The sequence below is a fragment of the Orcinus orca genome, chromosome 1, assembly GCF_937001465.1.
Source record: "Orcinus orca chromosome 1, mOrcOrc1.1, whole genome shotgun sequence".
Classification (NCBI taxonomy): Eukaryota; Metazoa; Chordata; class Mammalia; order Artiodactyla; family Delphinidae; genus Orcinus; species Orcinus orca.
The window spans coordinates 207,900,889-207,920,859 of NC_064559.1; the positions used below are offsets into that span (position 1 = coordinate 207,900,889).

General features: G+C 41.8%; 1 protein-coding gene across 19 annotated transcripts in view; it reads right to left on the reverse strand.

Moving 5' to 3' along the window:
• Positions 1-19,971, reverse strand: part of CAMTA1 (calmodulin binding transcription activator 1) — an 894,219-nt gene that overhangs the window by 860,293 nt on the left and 13,955 nt on the right. For 15 of the 19 annotated variants that reach the window (XM_004272346.4, XM_049707721.1, XM_049707717.1 and 12 more), the window contains 2 exons: positions 5,094-5,163; positions 3-121 (listed from right to left, as the gene is read on the reverse strand). In XM_004272346.4, coding sequence (XP_004272394.1) covers positions 3-121; positions 5,094-5,163 — 189 coding nt within the window. Of the gene's footprint in view, positions 1-2; positions 122-5,093; positions 5,164-9,809; positions 10,804-19,971 lie in introns of those variants that run through there. The other 4 variants (XM_033432830.2, XM_033432827.2, XM_049707714.1 and 1 more) reach the window with 2 other exon arrangements.

Below are 19,971 nucleotides of genomic sequence, written 5' to 3' on the forward strand. Positions count from 1 at the left end.
ACCTCATTAGTGTTCCAACGGTGCCTCTCTTTGGGTAAACTTGAACATTTCGGCAGACATTCAAGCAGCTTTTTCGGTAAAAAGATTTTTACATGACTACTATTGCTGTTCCCATGATCATCTATAAAGAAGAAAACAATAAATTCAGAGAAGATCATAGAGAAAATCTCCTGTTAAGTACACTGGCAAGGTCAGAAACAGCAGCTGAGTTTTAGTCACTGGGAGACCAAGAGCATTATTCCTCTTAGTTAACAAAACTCATTTACACACTTATCAGATAGATGGCAGCAGGAATCTGGTCAAGAGGCTCTAAAATAAGATTGAGCTTTTTGCTCCGTGGCGAGCAAATGAACAGGGAATACCCCAGCAGCTGCCCATAAACAGAACATTGCTTTTAAAGGGTCTTTCACCAGGTTTCCATGAAGTACATCAAAACTATAAAATGATTTAAACTCACAACACCTAGAAATCTTCTATTAACAGCTGAAAATGTTTTTAAGGTTTTTAGAAAAGAGGAATTATAATAAAATATGACTGCTTACTTTATTGATAAATTAATACTACTTCATCCCCAAGAATACAAATGAGACTTATCCTTTCCAAAGAAAATTACAAATCTTATACATATAAGGAATCTAAACCTCCAGTTAGCTACCTAGGTAATACAGAGGCTGGCCTTTCTAGCCTAAATCTAAAAACATACACTTTTAATTAATTTGATTTACATATATATCTACACGATTAATGTATTTCATCAAAACGTAACTCTTCTAAATCAGTGAGGGAAAAGCTCCTTACTTTCAGACTAGATGGTATGTCTATCTGATAATCAGTCTCCCTGATACTTTCTAAAAGAGATCATTTCCTTTTTTCATTCACTTATTTATTTACATATCATCTCTTGTTTCATTCCTGTAACAAAGTCCCTTTGCCTGGCTCCTAATTTCTTGCCAGGTTTGACACATTTAGGTCAGAGTTTCAAATTACCCACTCCAATTTTTTTTTAATGCCAAATGGAAGCCCCAACATCCAAAAGGTACAATGCATAACTGGGTGCCAAGGAGCAATATATTAAAATACTGAAGACTGAATTCGCTCCAGAAAGTCACAGGTGAAATGACTTAACTCTGATATCAGTAAGGTAAGAAAGGACTCGAAGTCAAGAGCCCAGGATTCTGGCCCAGTTCTGCTACTTTCTAATTGTGTGACCTTGGGTAAGTTACTTAATATTTTCAGCTTTCCCAAATCAAGGAGAATGAGATAATCTCTAATTCTCCTCCAGGCATAGATCCCTAGAGAATTTACTGTCACATTCAGTAATTTTAAATGCCTTACAATTAAACAACCTTATATGGGCATACAGGTATTAGTTAAGAATGTTGAAAGTGAAATACAGTAGTATATTTTTCCAGTCATTTACTACAATTTTGTTTAGCATAGACTATTTTTTGAACATGCGAAAAACATAAAAGAATAAAAAATACTTCTACAGTCATCATAAAATCTTCTCCAAACACTTTTCATCTGATTAACACATTTCTTCTCAAGGAAAAGATCTTAACAGGGAAATACTGGGTACAGAAATAACATCTAAGAAATTTACTACATCTTCCCATAGGGAAGAACTTGAGAGTTTTAGCATATTAAATCTTTTTTGGTCCATGAACTACACAACCAATTGAATTATAATGCCTATCCTCTATTTCTATAAGCAGTATAAAAACTTGAAAAACTCAAAAATTGACTGCAAAATTTTAATTTAATAGCAAAATAAAATTAAACTTTTAAAAAACCTTGCTACAAAACCAAAAAATAAAAAGGGTTTAAGTAAAAGCAAGTTCATAGAAAGTTCTGTATTAATTACGCACTATAAAACCTTTGTAATTTTATGTGCTTATGCATGCTCCCTGCACTTCATCCTCTCAAGGGAGGTACCATGGCCATAAAACTTTAAAGTGCACAATACCAAATCACATGAGCCTTTACCTCCCTTCTCTCTTTCCCTAAAGTGGTTTTACTCTGCTCTTTAAAAATCTCCCCTGATGTGTAGAATCTTCAAAGTAGAGGTGAAAAAGTACTAAAATCTATACTCAATTCCGATATTTACCAATTACAGGGTACCTTCTATGAAAACAGTACTATGCTAGATGCTCAATCAATTGGCTTACTTTGAATAGTATATGACTAGTCATAGCTCTGAAAAAACTATTTACGTATAATTTTGACAATGAATGGAATATGAAACCCCCGCTTCTATTTCTATGTTTGTGGTCACAACCTGATGTTAATCATCTGTCCTTTTAGCCTCCTTGAAGAACCCAGCTGTCCTGCGGCATAGGAAGCATATGAGTGAGTGTGTGGGTGTATGTGGGTGTGTGTGGGGTTGGGGAGAGACAGAGAGAGAGACAGAGAGAGAGAGAGAGACAGAGAGAGAGACAGAGAGAGAGAGAGAGAGAGAGAGACACACGGAGCGAGCGAGCGAGCACTCTTCTCAACAGCACAACTAACTGCTAGAGAAAAGGCTTCTTTCTGTCTTCCACTCTGATACCAAATCAGGCAGCAGTGAATCGGCCCAAAGGCTTTTAAAGAGGAAAAGGAGAATAGCTGTGTGAGCACTGTCTCAATCAAGTTCCTAAATTTAGCACTATATGGGGATGTGCGGCCATCGGTTCAAAAGGAATAGAAGTATGACAGGCCAATGGGTTCCCCTTAATCAGTTTTTAAACTGTGCTATTTCCAGAATTTTAGGTTCATGTTGTATATAAATTGGATGTTTTTAAGAAACATAACAATGGGTAAATTTTCCCACTGTGCATTATGAAGAGGGCAGTTTTCACACTGGGAAAAGAATATCAGGAATTCAAACAGCCAAACTGTTAAAACTCGTCTTTTCAAATTTCAGTTTTTCTAGTTAAAATGGAATAAAGAGTAACTTTGCTTTCACATTAGAAAAGAACTGCTCACATGGCTATACTGTATAAAATTGTGTTGTTTAATTAAATGTTTTTTAATGTTTTTGGAGTAACTATAATTGATATCATAATTAGATAACACATGTACCAGTTTTTAAATCCTTGTCTCAGTACAAGGATTCCAACAGTATCTTGAGTTAATGTTAAAAGTAAGTTATACAGTGGTTTCAACTGCATCTCGGTATTTAAATCCAGAGTTAAACTCTGACACTGCAAAATGGAAGTGTCAACCAAATACAGTAAAACACTTCACTATCATTATCTAGCAAAATATGCGTGTCTGATACATGACTTCACAAAATAATTTTCTAACCTACTTCACAATAAAAAGAACTTGTGAAGCTCTTGAAATTGACAGATGATTTGTTTGGCTGACAGCTATTAATTCCAGAGAATGAACCACCTTTTCCAGTCAACCTTCAAATATTTTCCAAATAATAACTTTAGAGGCATCGTATAACTCAACTAAAACTTTCTAAAATGTACGAGAATGCTCATTCACTTAGTTAATTAGGCAAAAAGCAGAATTCTTATTTTCATGTTTTATTTCTAAATCTGCGATTTCACATTACCAAATCCTTCATTTAAATCCAAAGAAATGTATTTGACCTTTTCCTTGGAACACACTGTTGACTTCTACAAGGTAAATCATAACTGTATTAAGTCTAACCTGGAAATGATGTATACATTTTATTTTGATTCATAATTAATAAAAATTCAATAATTTTGGTTTTGTGAATAATTACAAACACTGTTATTCAATCAAGTTGATTATGATTAACCTCTCAACCTCTAGAACAAACTGTTCAAAATAAGCTGGTCTAACAGTGTACCAAACTGCTCAGTCTTACTGGGAATATATCTGATCAACAACTTGGAGTGGTAAAATTAAAAGGAAGCGCTACAATTTTCTGTTTAGCTCTAATTATTATGTGCTTAGATTTAATTAGTAGGATAGGAACTGATTCAGGGAAACATAAGCACATATTGTTAAATTCAAGTCAGCACAGTGCTCACAGCAGCAAATACTGCCACTACTAATCTAAGACCTTCAAATCGCTATCCATCCAAAATAAATATTAATTAAGCACCAACGATGTGCCAAGCCTTGGTATGATTTCCTCTTATTCTTCTCGAAAGAAATTCTCCAAAATTAATTAAACTCAGTTGTAATTATCCAAAAGATTTTTTAAAGGTTAAAAAAAATAATAAGTCTTTTTAATAGAAAAGTATAACTAGTTTTGCTATTTCACAACCCCTTTCCTCTTCTTAGAGTGCGTGTGATCATCAAATCTTACCCTTTCTATTTTAGGTGGCCAGATACCCTCTCCCTGTCAATCATATTACCAAACCTCTGACCCAGGTCTAGGTCAACTCAAACTCAGGTTTAATAAACTTCTCACTGTTTACCTGAATTTTATATTTTCAATCTAAAAACATGTAGGTGGGGGCAGATAAAGCGGCGAGGCCCAGAAGCCTTGTGATCAATTGCCGTCCATTTGGGTTTGGGGCATCCTCTCCTGCTTCGTCCCATTCAACTTCAATCTGAGCTACATGTGATCGAGTACATTTATTTTCTACTATTTATGAGGGAGCAGACATTTGTGGGACTCTATATCAGGCATCCAGAAAGGATTTTACATTGTCCTCCTTCATTTAATCGTCACAATAACCCGTCTGGGCATAATCACCCCCATTTTACAGATGAAGAACCTGAGGTTCAGATTAATTTGCCCAAGATCTACAGCTAGTAAGTGGCTCAAATGGGATTCAGACATGACCTCTGGCTTTTCCGGCAATACCACAAGGCTCCTACTCTAAGTCACCCAGAATTTGACACTAGAATTACAAAATCGTTGTATTAGTGTATCAACATTTGCAGAGTGCTCTGAGTTTTCCATGTGATTAAACCCTTTGCCTTTGTAATCCTCACAGAAACTTTACGAGGGGAGTATTATTTTGCTACCCCCAGATGGATTAAGTAACTCATCTAAGATCACACAGCAAGTTAAAGGCAGAACCCAGGCCTCCTCATCACAGGCTTTCCTGCACTACAGTGATGGAATTACTCTCACTGCCAAGCCCACCCCTTCCTGTAAGTCAAAAGCTTTCGAATCCTACCTTCTATAGGTGGCACGGTGTTGAGAACACAGTAGGTGCTAGTTCCGCAGAATACACTTTGGGAAACGCTCTAAGGAAACAGAAAATAAAATGTAAAACTAATCTTTGAAAAAGATAAATACTGGCTCTTCTGTGATATTCCTGCCAAAGATGCAAAACCTGAATCTAATCATGAGGAAACATCGGACAAATCCAAATTGAGGAACATTCCACAAAATGGCCTGTAGTCTTCACAAACGTCAAGGTCATGAAAGTCAGAAAGGACTGAGAACTGTTCTGGATCAAAGGAGGCTGAGGAGACAATCAAGCGCCACCCAGGGTCCCCGCGGGGCCTTTCTCTACAACGTCAGCACTGGGTCAACTGGCACCACCAGAATAGCTCGGAGGATTCGACGGTAGAGAGGTCTGTGTGTTCATTTCCTGATTTTGATGTCTGCATTGTGGTGATGGAGGAGAATGTTCTTGTTTGTAGGAAACACATAATAAAGTACTGACAGTCAAGGGCGATGAAACATACCGGCAACTCACTCTCTCACATGGGGAAAGAAGTTCTCTGCACTACACCTGCGATGTTTCTGTAGGCTAACAGTGTTTCAAAATGTAAAGTACACATGTGTGAAAAAAAGATATATGCTGCTGAACCTCTAGTACCTGAGCAGTTTTTTTTAACAGGGAGCATATGTGCTGTACGTACAGTAAATTGTTACTAAGAAGAACCAATGCCATTTCATTCTGCAGCTCAGTCAACATTCAACGACATCATTACCGCTTCCCAACAGCAAGGCCCATACCTGACTGATTCAAACGGACCTGTGAGTGCCAACTAACAGCATGGCGGGCGGAGTGAGTCAGGGAGACGTTGGAAGACCAGGTCTCTGCTCTCAGGCTGCTTCATGTAGATAAAATTAAAGCTTTCATATAAAAACCTACACCATGTTGTACAGCAGAAACTAACACAACATTGTAAAGCAGTTATACTCCAATAAAGATATTAAAAAAAAAAACCTATACCACAGTAACTTTTAAAAAGCGGGGGGGGGGGGGGAATTTCTCTGAGTCTTGCCAGCCAATTAGTCTGGGTCCCTTTTTGTTCAGTTGCAATATTAAATAAATTTTTAGATTATTCCTCCAGCACTATAAACCACAGATTTATATACCTAGAAAACCAAAGACAGTTCAACAATCACCCTCAACATTTCATGTTTAAAATATAAAAAACTCAGTTCTCTCACTTACTAGCTGTCCTTGGGAAAGTAATTTAACCTCTCTGTATTACCGCATCCAAAAAAGTACAGAGAATTGGATGGGATACTGCACAGATAAGGGCTTTAGATTCAAGAGTACCACTCAATATAAAATGCCATTGTTACTACGGTCAATGAGGATAATCTTTTTTTTTTTTTTTTTTGCGGTACGTGGGCCTCTCACTGTTGTGGCCTCTCCCATTGCAGAGCACAGGCTCCGGACGTGCAGGCTCAGTGGCCATGGCTCACGGGCCCAGCCGCTCCGCGGCATGTGGGATCTTCCCGGACCAGGGCACGAACCCGCGTCCCCTGCATCGGTAGGCGGACTCTCTACCACTGAGCCACCAGGGAAGCCCCAATGAGGATAATCTTTAACAACGTTAACATTTTCTGACAATACACTGATGGCTGCCTGGATTTTTTGTGCCGCGAAGAGTGCTGAAATCTGACTAAGCTCACTCCCCTGAGGCTCTGATCTTCCTCTCCCTTGGAGCCACGGGAAGTGGGTGCTTCATCACAGAAAAAGTCTTTCTCCACAATGCGACCCCAGCTACCAGGATAACCATCAGCTCCTAATCATTTATTTCTTGTTTCTGGAAAATTCTTGTTCCAGTACTTTTACTGTCCTTCTTCTGCTTGATTTAATCAATAGTGGTAACCACTGGTTAGCAATCCGGGCCTAAGGGTTCTTTCTCCCTGTGAACTATGGACTGACCTCAGCATTCGTGTTCCTTTGGAAAATTCAACATTAGTCTCTCCCCCGACCGAGTGTGGGATTCTAGACTTCAGGCAACATCTTTGAGAGTCGCCAGCAACAGCCTTCTCAGCACCGTAATGTAACATCTCATCTTAATGTGGTTTCCAAATTGAAACTTGAAATTTTACGGTGTTAAAAAGAATGTTTTACGTTCAAGACTTAACATATTCTGGCTTCCTATTACCAAAAAACAAGATAGCTTAGGTTTACCACTGATCAAGACATCTCACAATGGTCTTCTCAAAAGTTTTAAAAACCACTAATGTACAGTGGAACACATTAGTGAATGATTTCATAAAAAGAATTTTACACCTGACTTCAAAGTTTGATGACAGGTAAACTAGTGGTAAAATGTATCAAATAACAAATCGAAAGAATTAAATGCTAAAAACAACATATGTAACAGAAATATCACCAACAACCAACCATGATTTCTCAATAGCACTAGCGTAATAAATGAAGTCTTAATAGTCCATTTAACCAGGAAAGAAACCCACTCACACAACTCGAGAGTGAGATCAAATGGCATCCCACCCTAAAAACACACCGTTCTCAAAGCAAATAAGGCGAAACAAGCCAACTCACACAAGCAATGGCTACCTTGTATGAAGTACCCGGGCCAGCATGAGCTACGTCCTCTCACCAGGCCGAGACCTGGCTCTGGAAGCCAGACTGGCTCCGGAGTGCAGAGAGGGGCACTCACTGGTCGGAGGATCTGGAGCCACGGGGTCCTGAGCCAGGCCCACCACCGCCTGCTGGCAAGGCCGGGACAGACAGCTGAGCTCTCTGCGCACAGGCAAGGGCCGAGTGGGAAAAGTACAAGCTCTAACGCCAGCTCTGGATTCCAGTCTGCATGCTGCCCTCCCTGGCTGGCTCTCAAGTCTGACTTGGACCTCTCTGCCCTCGGGAGCCTCCCGCTGACTGAGGCGAGCAGCCCAACTGGTGCTGTCTGAATAGCCTGTATTTCCCTCCTGCCGGATGCCTCCATCTTTATCATAACTCCTTCCATGTGTTCTACACACATGAAAGGAGCACCTCACGTGTGCCAGACACACCGTCCTAGGAGCTGGGACCCAGCAGTACACAAGACTAACAAAGGTCCCACACTCATGGGGTACATGCCAGTGGGGGAGGCAGGTGGTAAGTGGGATAAATGCTGTGAAGGAAATAAAACGGAGTGATGCTCTACAATGAAAAATCAGGTAGGGAGAGCTCTGTTTCTGAAAGTACATCCATGTGTGGAGCAAAGGGACTACTTGATTAGAGCATCAGGAAACCCGGATTCTCTCATTAACTAGGTTGAGCGGCTCTCAGCGTGGCTGCACTTCAGTCATCTAGGGAGATTTTTAAAATTCTGATGCCCAGGCTGCAATTCTGACCACCTCAGCCAGAATGTATGGAGATAGAACCCAGGCATCAGTATTTTTTAAAGGTTCCCAAGTGATCCCAAGGTGTATCCAGGATGGGAGCCACTGAAACAAACAGCTGCATGACGCTGCTAACTCTCTGACTTTGCCAGTTTTCTCAAGAATAAAATCACAGGTTGACCTTGAGCAGCGCATCCCCAACTTTAACGCACATGTGGGTCATCTGAGGCTCTTGCAGGTTCTGACCCACAGGTCTGAGTGGTGCCTGAGTCTGTGCCTCTGAGACACCCCCATGATTCCTAGCCAAATTAAATTTATAAATTTAATGTGCTTTGACACCGGCCACACCTAGACTATCAGAAACTAGATGATCTAAAAGATCAGGAATTAGATCTAATAAAGATCCAGTCCCAACACTCCTGACTGCACAATTCCATGGATTCCTAATAGACTGAGAAAGTACTTTTGTCTGTTAACACAAACTATAATACAAAACTATACCAGAATATCCAAGCAAGAAAAGCAAAAGACACTACAAGGATGGTTACTCAATTAAGTACAGTCCAGTGTCCGCTAGAAGTACCCAAGAGAGGACACAGAAGCTCTTTAAAGTATTCCCTGCCTTCAAAAGGTATATCTAATTGGAGACAATACTAAAAAAAAAAAGAAAAAAAATGTAATGAAGAAATAATACATGATTTATTAAAGCCTGAAGTGAGGAGATGAGAGCAGTATGGAAACCTAGTAACTATCTGTGTACCAGCACAAACTCCTTGGAGGCATGAAATATGTTTTATCCATTTTTGCCTCCCTTCAGAGAACCTAGGTCAGAGGGTTACACATAGCCACATTCGTTTTATATACTAAAATATATATATATATATAGTTTGGGATGATGGAATAAATTAAACAAAATGCTATATAATGAGAAGTGATTACTGGCTTTTGGACAGAGAAGCTGCATGATGAAAACTGTATTTACAGTTCTTTGAAATAAGGACTGACAATGCTTAAGTCTCCATAGAGTCCCTTTAAAGCTAGCTGAGGACCCACATAGCTTATTAAAACAAAGGCAGAGAGATGCCCCATTGAATGCAATAAACCAGCTGTATCAATTAAAAGTGATACATTAAAAAGATTGTCACATAGCTTTAAACTGAGCCTTGAAATTCACTGATCATTACACATAACATGACATATAAAAAATCAAAATTAAGGCAGAGTCCGAAATTCTCAGCACCTTTACTAAACTCACCAGTTTTGCCTAGCATTCTAGGCATCGTGCCTAGTTAGGCAGGCTAACTCTTAGAACAAACTGTGTCATGGCTCAAATACCATAAATATTTACTTCCTGCTCGTGTAAAGTCCAAAACAGTAGATCAGGAGGCAGCTCTCCTCCAAGCAGCGGCTCAGGCCCCACATCTCCTTCCATCTCATGGCAGGAGCCTTCCTACGTCACTGGGCTCTTCTGCATCAGCCAGCAGAGGTAAAGGACACGGATAACCGAGCCGGACGGTTCTACGGGCCAGGCCTGGAAGTGGCACACTTCTCAGCTCTCACGCCATTGGCTAGGATATGGCCACAAAGCCACACCTAATTGCAAGGGAGATTGGGAAATGCAGTCTGGCTACCTGCCCAGGAAGAGGAGCTAGGTTTTGCAATCAGCTAGCAGTCTCTGCCACAATGTCATCTGTAACTGTTTGTTTTTTTTTTTTTAATTATAGAAGAGTCATTCCTTTCAGAAATACCTTCTAAACCTACAACCTCCACCTTTAATCCCTAAGGCCATTCAGCATCTAAACCCAATCTAGCAGTTTTTCTACTCCGATAAATATTTTTCTAACATATTCAAGATAAGACTACATCCAGGGCATCCTTGAAGGGATGTCTGGCTTTTCTGGTACTTAATGTCTGGCACATAATAGAAGCGCAAATATTCGTTGAATTCATGGACGAATGGCATTCCCAGAAGTTCATGGAAAGGAAAAAGGATGGTCCCATCTCTTGCCCTGGTGACGGGAGGATTTACTGAAGACCAGCAGTCTTTTTAAGAACCTCTGTCTCCCTCTCCTGAGGCCACCCCGAGTTGCCACCTGTCTTCCGGAACATGAACAATCAAGCAGTAAGACAAGAGCTACTTTCGACCCAGTAAGAAGAACTAAGGGGGTGAAAATACTCTACCATGTTGACGGACAACAACAGAGCCAACGCTACCATTGAGAGCACAGGGCTGCTCGACAAAGAGGAACACAGGGTCTGTCAGAGACCAGGCTCTGGAAGCCTCGATAAAACCGGGCTAATGACCTCTGAGACTAGAAAGCCAACATGCACCCTAAACACAAACCACAGAAGGTTAGTGGGGGAAAAAATTACATGGTATAGTACAAAAATATTTTGTGCTCATGTATTACCTCTTTTCAAGAAGTTCAAAATAGAGACAAAATTAAAGTGTGTACTCAAGTTAAAAGGAAAACTGCGAGTCTGCTAGGTGGCTGACTTCCTACTACTGGGGCCAGCGCAGTAAGAAAGTGAAGCAGTAACCTCTAAGGTAATTGGGGCACAAACCATTTTAGGCTCTCAAATTGAGTTCAACACCTAGAATTGAGTTCAACAGCAAACAAGTTGCTAAAACAAACCACAAAACAGTTGAAGGGCTAAGAAGCTAATACAGGAACTAATACTACAATATATCAAGCCTGATTTATGACCTGAGAAATCACATTAATTGATTCACTATTACCAGAGATTCATGTAAAGCGTATTTAAACTGATTTCAGAATGAAAAAAAAAATTCTTTCTAGGTATGAATCGCAATATCATTAGAATTTTTATAAATTTAATTTGGCTAGGAAGCCAGTATACTCAATACTCTGAAAATAATCAAAGAGCACTTATTAAATGTCCTCACTTGTATAAACAGATTCTAGTAGAACATATTCAGAAAAAAAACACTATATGAAATTTAAAATTACACTGTCTCAGTAGCACTTACCATTACTAATACTGATACCTTTTTTAACTACTCAAAGAGAGATATAAAATATCAACTCAACAAGCTAGGCATTCCATTTGATATTATGTACATATAACAAGCATTTTCACATTTAAAATCTTATTCTGGCCCCAGAAGGCAGCAGAGCAGACATGATGTCTGTTCTAGAAAAGGCATCAAGGCACAGGAAGAGACACTTGCCGAGGGCCACAGGCTGGGAGAGGACAGAGCAAGAACCAGGAGCAGGGCTCCCTACACGACTCCTGGGCTGTTCCCACAGAACACAGGCTCTCTCCCAATAATGCAATAATGCTTCTCCACAAAGAACCAATGCAAAATTGGGGCAGAAAAAGTTCACAAGTTGCTCTGACAGAAAAGCCAAAGCACACGAGGAACATGGAAGAATACCTAGGAATGCAAGCTGGGAGTTCAACATCCTAAAGGAAAGGCCAGCAACACAACAGCTACACACACACAAGTCTGGATGTTGATCTCGTAGAAAGATTTTCCGTGCTTCTCAAACATTTTTTAGTCCACGAACCACAGACCACCCATAACCGATCACTATTTGCTGCGGCCCCAAAACTAAAACCTCATCAAAACCAAAGGGGAGGGGACTTCCCTGGTGGCGCAGTGGTTAAGAATACGCCTGCCAATGCAGGGGACACGGGTTTGAGCTCTGGTCCGGGTAGATTCCACATGCCGCGGAGCAACTAAGCCTGTGTGCCACAACTACTGAGCCTGCGCTCTAGAGCCTGTGAGCCACAACTACTGATGCCGGCACGCCTAGAGCCCATGCTCCGCAACAAGAGAAGCCACCACAATGAGAAGCCCGTGCACTGCAACGAAGAGTAGCCCCTGCTTGCCGCAACTAGAGAAAGCCCACGCGCAGCAACGAGGACCCAATGTAGCCATAAATAAATAAATAAATAAAATTTTTTTTTAAAAAAAACAAAACCAAAGGGGAGGAGAACACTGTTTCTCATAGCAGAGCAATGAGGCGTCCCCTTGAATGGAACCTGGCCACGTGGGGCCTCACCTCATCCAAATGTTGCCAGAACTAGGAAGAATGCCAAGACACTCTCAGCGGCCAAAGACATCTGTCCACGCGCAAAAGCTCACACACTTCACTGTGAGAAGGGCTCTCTGATCCACAGTCCTAGCTTGATTACTATTAAACCATGCATAGTTCTAATAAGCTTAATTATCAGGTTGCCAAGCCCAGAGAAGATCAGAAGCAACAAATCAGAAGGGGAAAGGACAGCTAGAGACTGACAGATAAGTAGAAGCAAAAGTGACAAGGGACAGCAAGGACACATTTTTAAAAAACAATAAACTAGATACAAGGACTTGAAAGGTGCAGCAGTTTGGGGTCATTTATCATAAAAGCAAACAGTCTACTGGAAAAGTCCTAAAAATATCACAGCATTAAATAAAGCCCAGTTCAGTAACTTAGGTACAACAAAATGAACCCAAGTTAACAAGTAAAACGTACGCTACAGTCCATGTGCTCTACTGAACATGGGGGGAAGTGGCAACGCCTTTCGTTTGCAAATCTCTTTACATTCCATAAAATACTTCCATATGAATTACCTGATTTTATCCTTAGCAACATCCTAAGGCAAGCAGGACAGATACCCCCATTGGCCAAGAATTTGCTGATAAATAATTCAATTTTCGCAGAGCAGAGGGTTTATCAATGACAATTACAATACAGTCTGTTAATCCATCTAATAGGAGAGAGCACTTCAAGAGGCACCTACGCCTCTCATCGGGGATGAAGAGAGACGGCAGGGAAGGCTTCCTCAGAAGGGTCCCCAACGCGACATACCTGAACCCTCAGCTGGAACTGCACCTCCAAAACTTCCCATCCTGCCCTATAGGGCATCTTTCCGAAGAACTGCCCTATGCCCCCTAGGGCCATCATCCCTCCCTACTGGAACTCCACGGTGGACTGCCCATGACCCCCACCCCCTGAAGTTAGCACACACTCTTGTATAACCTCCTCCCCTTGAGTGTGCACTGGACCTAGTGACTTTCTTCTGACAACAGAATGTGGCACTGGGACATCACTTCCATGAATAGGCAACGTGCATCGTGCCTCCTGTCTTGCTAGCAGACTCTCCTTTGCTGGTTCTGATGAAGCAAGCTACCGTGCTGGCTCTGCCCATGAAGGAACCACGTGAGCTTAGAAGAGTACCCTTCCCCAGTCGGGCCTTCAAATGAGACCTTGACTGCAGGCTTGGGAGGCCATGAAGCAGCAGGTCCAGCAAAGCCCTGCCTGAACTCCGGACCCACAGAACCAGATAATAAATGTGTCTTTTTCTAAACCACTAAGTTTATGGTAATTTGTTACAGCCGCAAAGATAACTAATACACTGATCAGGGCCCAGTGATTTCTTTTCTCACCTTGGACTTGATCAATCATTTCACTATCATTTTACCAGCACTCTGCATTTACCACCAAAACCCTTGAAAGAATTGTCTACTCTCTCACTACCTCTTTCTCATCCTCTCAACTCACTATCAAATTGACAAAAATCAGTACCTTTTTCTTAGTCTTCATTCTACTCAACCTCTCGGCATTACAACTGATAACCTCCTTACAACCCTTTGCACTAAGCGTCCCTGACTTTATGTTCTTGTTCTACCACACCTCTCTGACCATTCTTCCTCGGTCTCCTCTGGTCCTCTCCCCTCTGGTGTCACTTAAATGGAAGCATTCACCACATTTCTGCCCACAAGTCCCTTCTCTTTTCCCATGACAATTTCACCCACTACTGTGAATTCTACTCCTAATTCATCTGAACTGATTCATTCTTTCAACCAGCAGGCACTGTTCTGGGCACAGAGCTGTATAATAGCCACAAGCAAGACAATCAAGGTTCTACGTTCATGAAACTTACATACTCTGCCAGAGGCTCTATTTGCCCCTCCAGGTCTACTCACCACCCTTCTCCACCCTGCCCTGTGCCAGGGAGGCTGACCTCTATGGACTCCATCACCAGGGCTCCCTTGCCCTCTGAAAGTTCAATGAAGAGAAAAAACAGGGTGATATGAATGATTCCCTAATCTCTGATCCACACTCCCAATGTCATATTGTACGCATACATGATAACGCTACCCCAATTACACCTAAAACAGAACCGATACGTTTGCATCCAGTCTCCCCCAAAGATATCCCTCCTTATTCCTCCCTCCCTCAGTTAATGGCCTCACTAACACCAGCTGTTGAGGTTCACAAGCTAAAGTCACCTCCAACTCTTCTCATCCCTCAAGGCCCGTGGTCAGTCAGGCACAAAACTGTGCCTCTCTCACACATACACATACAGCTCAGTCACACCAGCTCCTTTTTCCAACCCACTGCTACCGACGTTCCTGCCAGGAGCTACTGTCTCCCAACTCCAGTCCTTCCTCTTTGCTCATTCATTCATTCAACCAACAAACATTTACTAAGCCCACCCCAGGTGCCAGGTATTCAAGCCTCTGACCACTAAAGATGTAAATCTAACTGAAGGAGAAAGAGAAGTAAACAAGCAAGTTCAACACAAGTAAAAGATCTAGGACCAGGAAAACCATAAAGTACTGTGGGTGCACCAGGGAAGGGCACACAACCCGATCTAGGTCAAGAAGGCTTACTCCGAAAAGTGTTATTTAAGCAGAAACCCAGAGGACGAGGAGAGGCAGCAAAACAGACCGTATGTGTAAGTATGTGTGTATTTGTTTTAGAGGAAAGTGCACGTCCTAAGCCAAGGTGAGGACAGTGCGCAAGGCCTAAAACCAAGAGAAAGCATGGTGCCCTGAGACACCCAGAATCCAAAACAATTCACCACAGCTGGACACTGGCGAGGACACCGGAGCAGTAAGCAGGTCCTTATTAGCACCTTCAAGCAGAACTGACTAAGCAATCAATCCCACTCCTCCGCTAAAAAAACAAACAAAACAACAACAAAAAAGCCTAAAAGCCTCTCCCAAAGCAGAGAGAGTAAACGCCAGGCTCCTCAGTCTGACTTTCCAAGCCCCTACAGCCCGGCCCCTACCTACTTTGCCCGGCTCATCTACCCACATGCACCAGGAACCCCAGCCTCCCCGGTACTCCTGGCTCTGCGCCTTTGCTCCATTTCCTCCGCTTGGAATTTCTCGTCAAACCATCATGTTTGCCTGTCAATAATGCCAGGTCAAATTCTACCTCCTTCCAGAAGTCTTCCCAGTTCCTTCCAGCGCATGATTACACCATGCATCATGACCTGCCTTGACTCAGTTACATCCATATCTGTTCCCCTGCAGGGTGGAAGCTTCTGGAGTACTATGAACAGAAGTGAATCCTAATTTCCAAGACTAGGAAAAATGTTCAGAAAAATATTCAATTTATCAGCATTGCACTTCTAAGTAAACAACCAAAGAGGGTCATGAAAAAATAATTATTTTTGAATTATATAAATACAATCAATCACAAGCCTAAATTTCTGTATGTTTTCAGTAAGTATCTCTAAGTAAAAATGGCTACACACTGCCTCATAAGATAAAAAAACAGTAAGTAGATAAGCTCAGAAAGGTTGTTACTTGCTCAAAGTCACAAGGCACTTAAGGGGTAAAGACCAGAGTCAAGGCTTCAGGGACTCCTCAAAAGCTACAAACAGGGCTTCCCTGGTGGCACAGTGGTTGAGAGTCCGCCTGCCGATACAGGGGACACAGGTTCGTGCCCCGGTCCGGGAAGATCCCACATGCCACGGAGCGGCCAGGCCCGTGAGCCATGGTCGCTGAGCCTGCGCGTCCGGAGCCTGTGCTCCGCAACGGGAGAGGCCACAACAGTGAGAGGCCCACGTACCGCAAAAAAAAAAAAAAAAAAAAAGCTACAAACAGCCAGATATAACCACAGTATCCCCATGTATCTCCCTAACCAGCCATCCGATTACCTAAAACGTCCTTCCTTCACTCTTCCCTCAATTAATTCCTATTTTCCTTCAGAGTTCAGCTCAAGAAGGCTCCTCCAAGCTTTCAGATGAGCAAATCCCTTTCTGATGCACTACACTCGCCTGCATAGCGTGGACGTGATACAGCACTAAGAAGGCAAGTGCGGTGTATCAGTTGTAATCACACAGCACCTTGATTAACGCTGGTTTCCCTGTCAGCTGCGTGAGGACAGGGACCATGACTGTCCTTCTCTGGGCCTGGCACTTTATTATTATGTGCTGAGTAAATGAGCTGCCTTAAGAGTATAAGAGTAACTGATAGTCACATGGCCTCCACAGGACTACAAGATCCTAAAATAATTTCTGACACCTCCAATAATAATAATGACAATTACATACAATTTAATGTCATATTACTGTAATATATTCTAACTCTTTTATAATTAAATATTCATGAGTGGAACCTGTTAATTCTCTATTAATCAGAATGAGTGTTAACCAGAATACCACATTTTTTCTAAACACGCAAGGCATCAGCAAACTTTCACATCAAAAGAACACACACCACAAGAAGCCGACCTATACAGGCCATATGAGTAACTATTTGCTGTCTTGGAACCTGAAAAGTCCAATTCCAGCCTCACAGAGAATTCGGTTTTTCAACAACACAGGCTACTATATTAATAAGTTTAAACAACAATTTTTTTTTAAGGCAAGATGCTTGGGTGCTTGAGTTAGGCAGGACTAGTTCCAGCAGATCCATAAAAAGGATTTAAACTCCCCAGATTGATCCACCCATTTAATATATAATCCCTATCAATATCAAAACAGCCTTTTTTGTAGAAATTGACAAGCTGATCTGGATATTCATATGGAAAATCAAGGAACCCAGAATATTCAGAACAATCTTGAAAAAGAAGAACGGTTGGGGGACAGACACTTCCCAATTTCAAAACTTAACTACAAAGCTACAGTAATCAAGACAGTGTGGTACTGGCATAAGGAGAGACATACAGATCAATGGATTAGAACTGAGACTCCAAAACCAAGCCCACACACTTATGGCCAACTGATTTTTGGCTAAGGTGCCAAGATACTTCAATGGGAAAAGAATGGTCTTTTCAACAAATGGTACTGGGACAACTGATATCCACATGCAAAAAAGGATGAAGCTGGAAGCCTACCTACCTCACAACATACAAAAACCCAAAATGAATCAGAGGCCTAAATGTAAAAGCTAAAACTATTAAACTCTGACAAGAAAACATAGGTGTAAATCTTCATGACCTTGGATTAGGCAATGGTTTCTTAATTATGACAGCAAAAGCATAAGCAACAGAAGAAAAAACAGATAGACTGAACTCAATCAAAATTTAAAACTTTTGTGCTTCAAAGGAAACCAGCAAGAAAGTGAAAAGACAATCCACAGAATGGGAGAAAATATGTGCAAATCATACATCTGATAAGGGATTGATATCCAGAATATATCAAAAATGCCTACAACTCAAAAGCAAAAAACCAAACAACTCGATTCAAAAATGGGCCAAGGCCTTGAATACACATTCCTTCAAAGGAGACACACAAATGGCCAATAAGCACAAGAAGAGATGCTCAACATCATTAGCCTTTAGAAAATGCAAATCAAAACCACAATAAGATACCACTTCACATCCACTAGAATGGCTGTAATCAAAAAGACAGATAACAGGGCTTCCCTGGTGGCGCAGTGGTTGAGAGTCCGCCTGCCGAAGAGGGGGACACGGGTTCGTGCCCCAGTCCGGGAAGATCCCACATGCCACGGAGCGGCTGGGCCCGTGAGCCAGGGCCGCTGAGCCTGCCCGTCTGGAGCCTGTGCTCCGCAATGGGAGAGGCCACAACAGTGAGAGGCCCGCGTACCGCAAAAAAAAAAAAAAAAAAAAAAAAAAAAAGACAGATAACAACAAGTGCCAGCAAGGCTGTGGAGAAATTGGAACCTTCAAACATCACTGGCGGGAATGTAATATGATGCAGCCACTTTAGAAAGCAGTCAGGCAGTTCCTCAAAAGTTAATCACAGAGTTACCATATGACCTAGCAATTCCACTCCTGGGTGTACACCGGAGAGAAGTGAAAACACATGTCCATGCAAAAACATGTACACAAATGTTCATAGCAGCATTATTCATAGTAGCCAAAAAGTGGAAATAACTCAAATGTCCATCAACTGGTGGACAGATAAATAAAATGTGGTATATCTATATAATAGAGTATTATTCCACCATAAAGAAATGAAGTTCTGATATATAGTATAACGTGGATGAAAACATTATGCTAAGGGAAAGAAGCCAGTCACAAAAGGCCACATATTGTAGGATTCCATCTATATGAAATGTCCAGAATTGGCAAATCCATAAAGACAGAGAGTGGATTTCTAATTGCCTAGAGCAGAGGAGAGGGAGGAAAGGAGAGTGCCTACTCACGGGTAGAGGTTTCTTTTTGGAGTGATGAAGATGTTCTAGAATTAGATAGTGGTGATAGTTACACAACTGTGTAAATATACTAAAAACCACTTAACTGTATATTTTAAAAGGGTGAATTTTATGTTATATGAATTATACCTCAATAAAGCTGTTACTAAAAAGGAATCAAATCCCTTTATGTATCTTTAAAACATTATATACTTTCCTCTTTTGTTAAGCAGAGCATACTTAGTATTGCTTCTGTGAATACACTCAAGGTCATCACTATGAAACATCAATTACTAAGCAGCTGTATTTTCAGACTTCATTGGTGTGCTGGCTACTAGCCCTTTTACATAGACCTCCAAACCACTGCTTTCAGCCTTCTACTGTTTACTATAATTTTACTTCCTCCTTCTACCATGAGAAATCAAGAAAAACCTGAGATTAGACGCAGGAAGGATACGAAGAAAAAGCCAAACAAGTATGCATACAGGTAGCCGCATGTGCTTAAGACAGAGGCTGTTCCGTTTCCTCCCTCCAGACTCCCTCTTCACAGGCAATGTCTCCAACCGTCCAGGTTTAGTGGTCCACAAGAAGGGGAAAGGCAAGGGAGCCCACCCAAGCATCTCAACCGTGGGACACCTCAGAAGACACTGGCATCCCTCACACTGCCTGGTTCTCCCTGAGAACCACCAGGGCAATGGCTGCCAGGCCACCAGGTTCCCACGGGTCCCGGCTGCTTCACCACCACTCCAAGCACGAGCCCTGGGACAGCTGCTACACCCACTGCTGACTTGCTCCACACACAAGTGGGCTGGCTGGCTGAGGATGCTCCGCCTCATAGCTGTAGCCATTTTCTCTGCAAAAAGTTTACTCGCTATAGCGAGTGGACATGAGAAATCCATTTTGGAGCCAATATTCTTTCTTTTACACTGTCTGATGGAGACAGAGGTCAAGGCATCAGGACCCCCTGCTACAGTCCCCTTCTCCCACAATCCTTCACCTTAAGCCCCTCTAAGTGATCAGCAGGCCAGCAACCCTAACCAGCCCTCTCTCAGCATGCACCGGACCGGGGTGAACACCCAGCCATGGAACAAAGCAAGTGGCTGAGAGGAGTCAGTCCAAACCTCAGTCTAGAGTATTTTAAACACACGCCATAGAGACT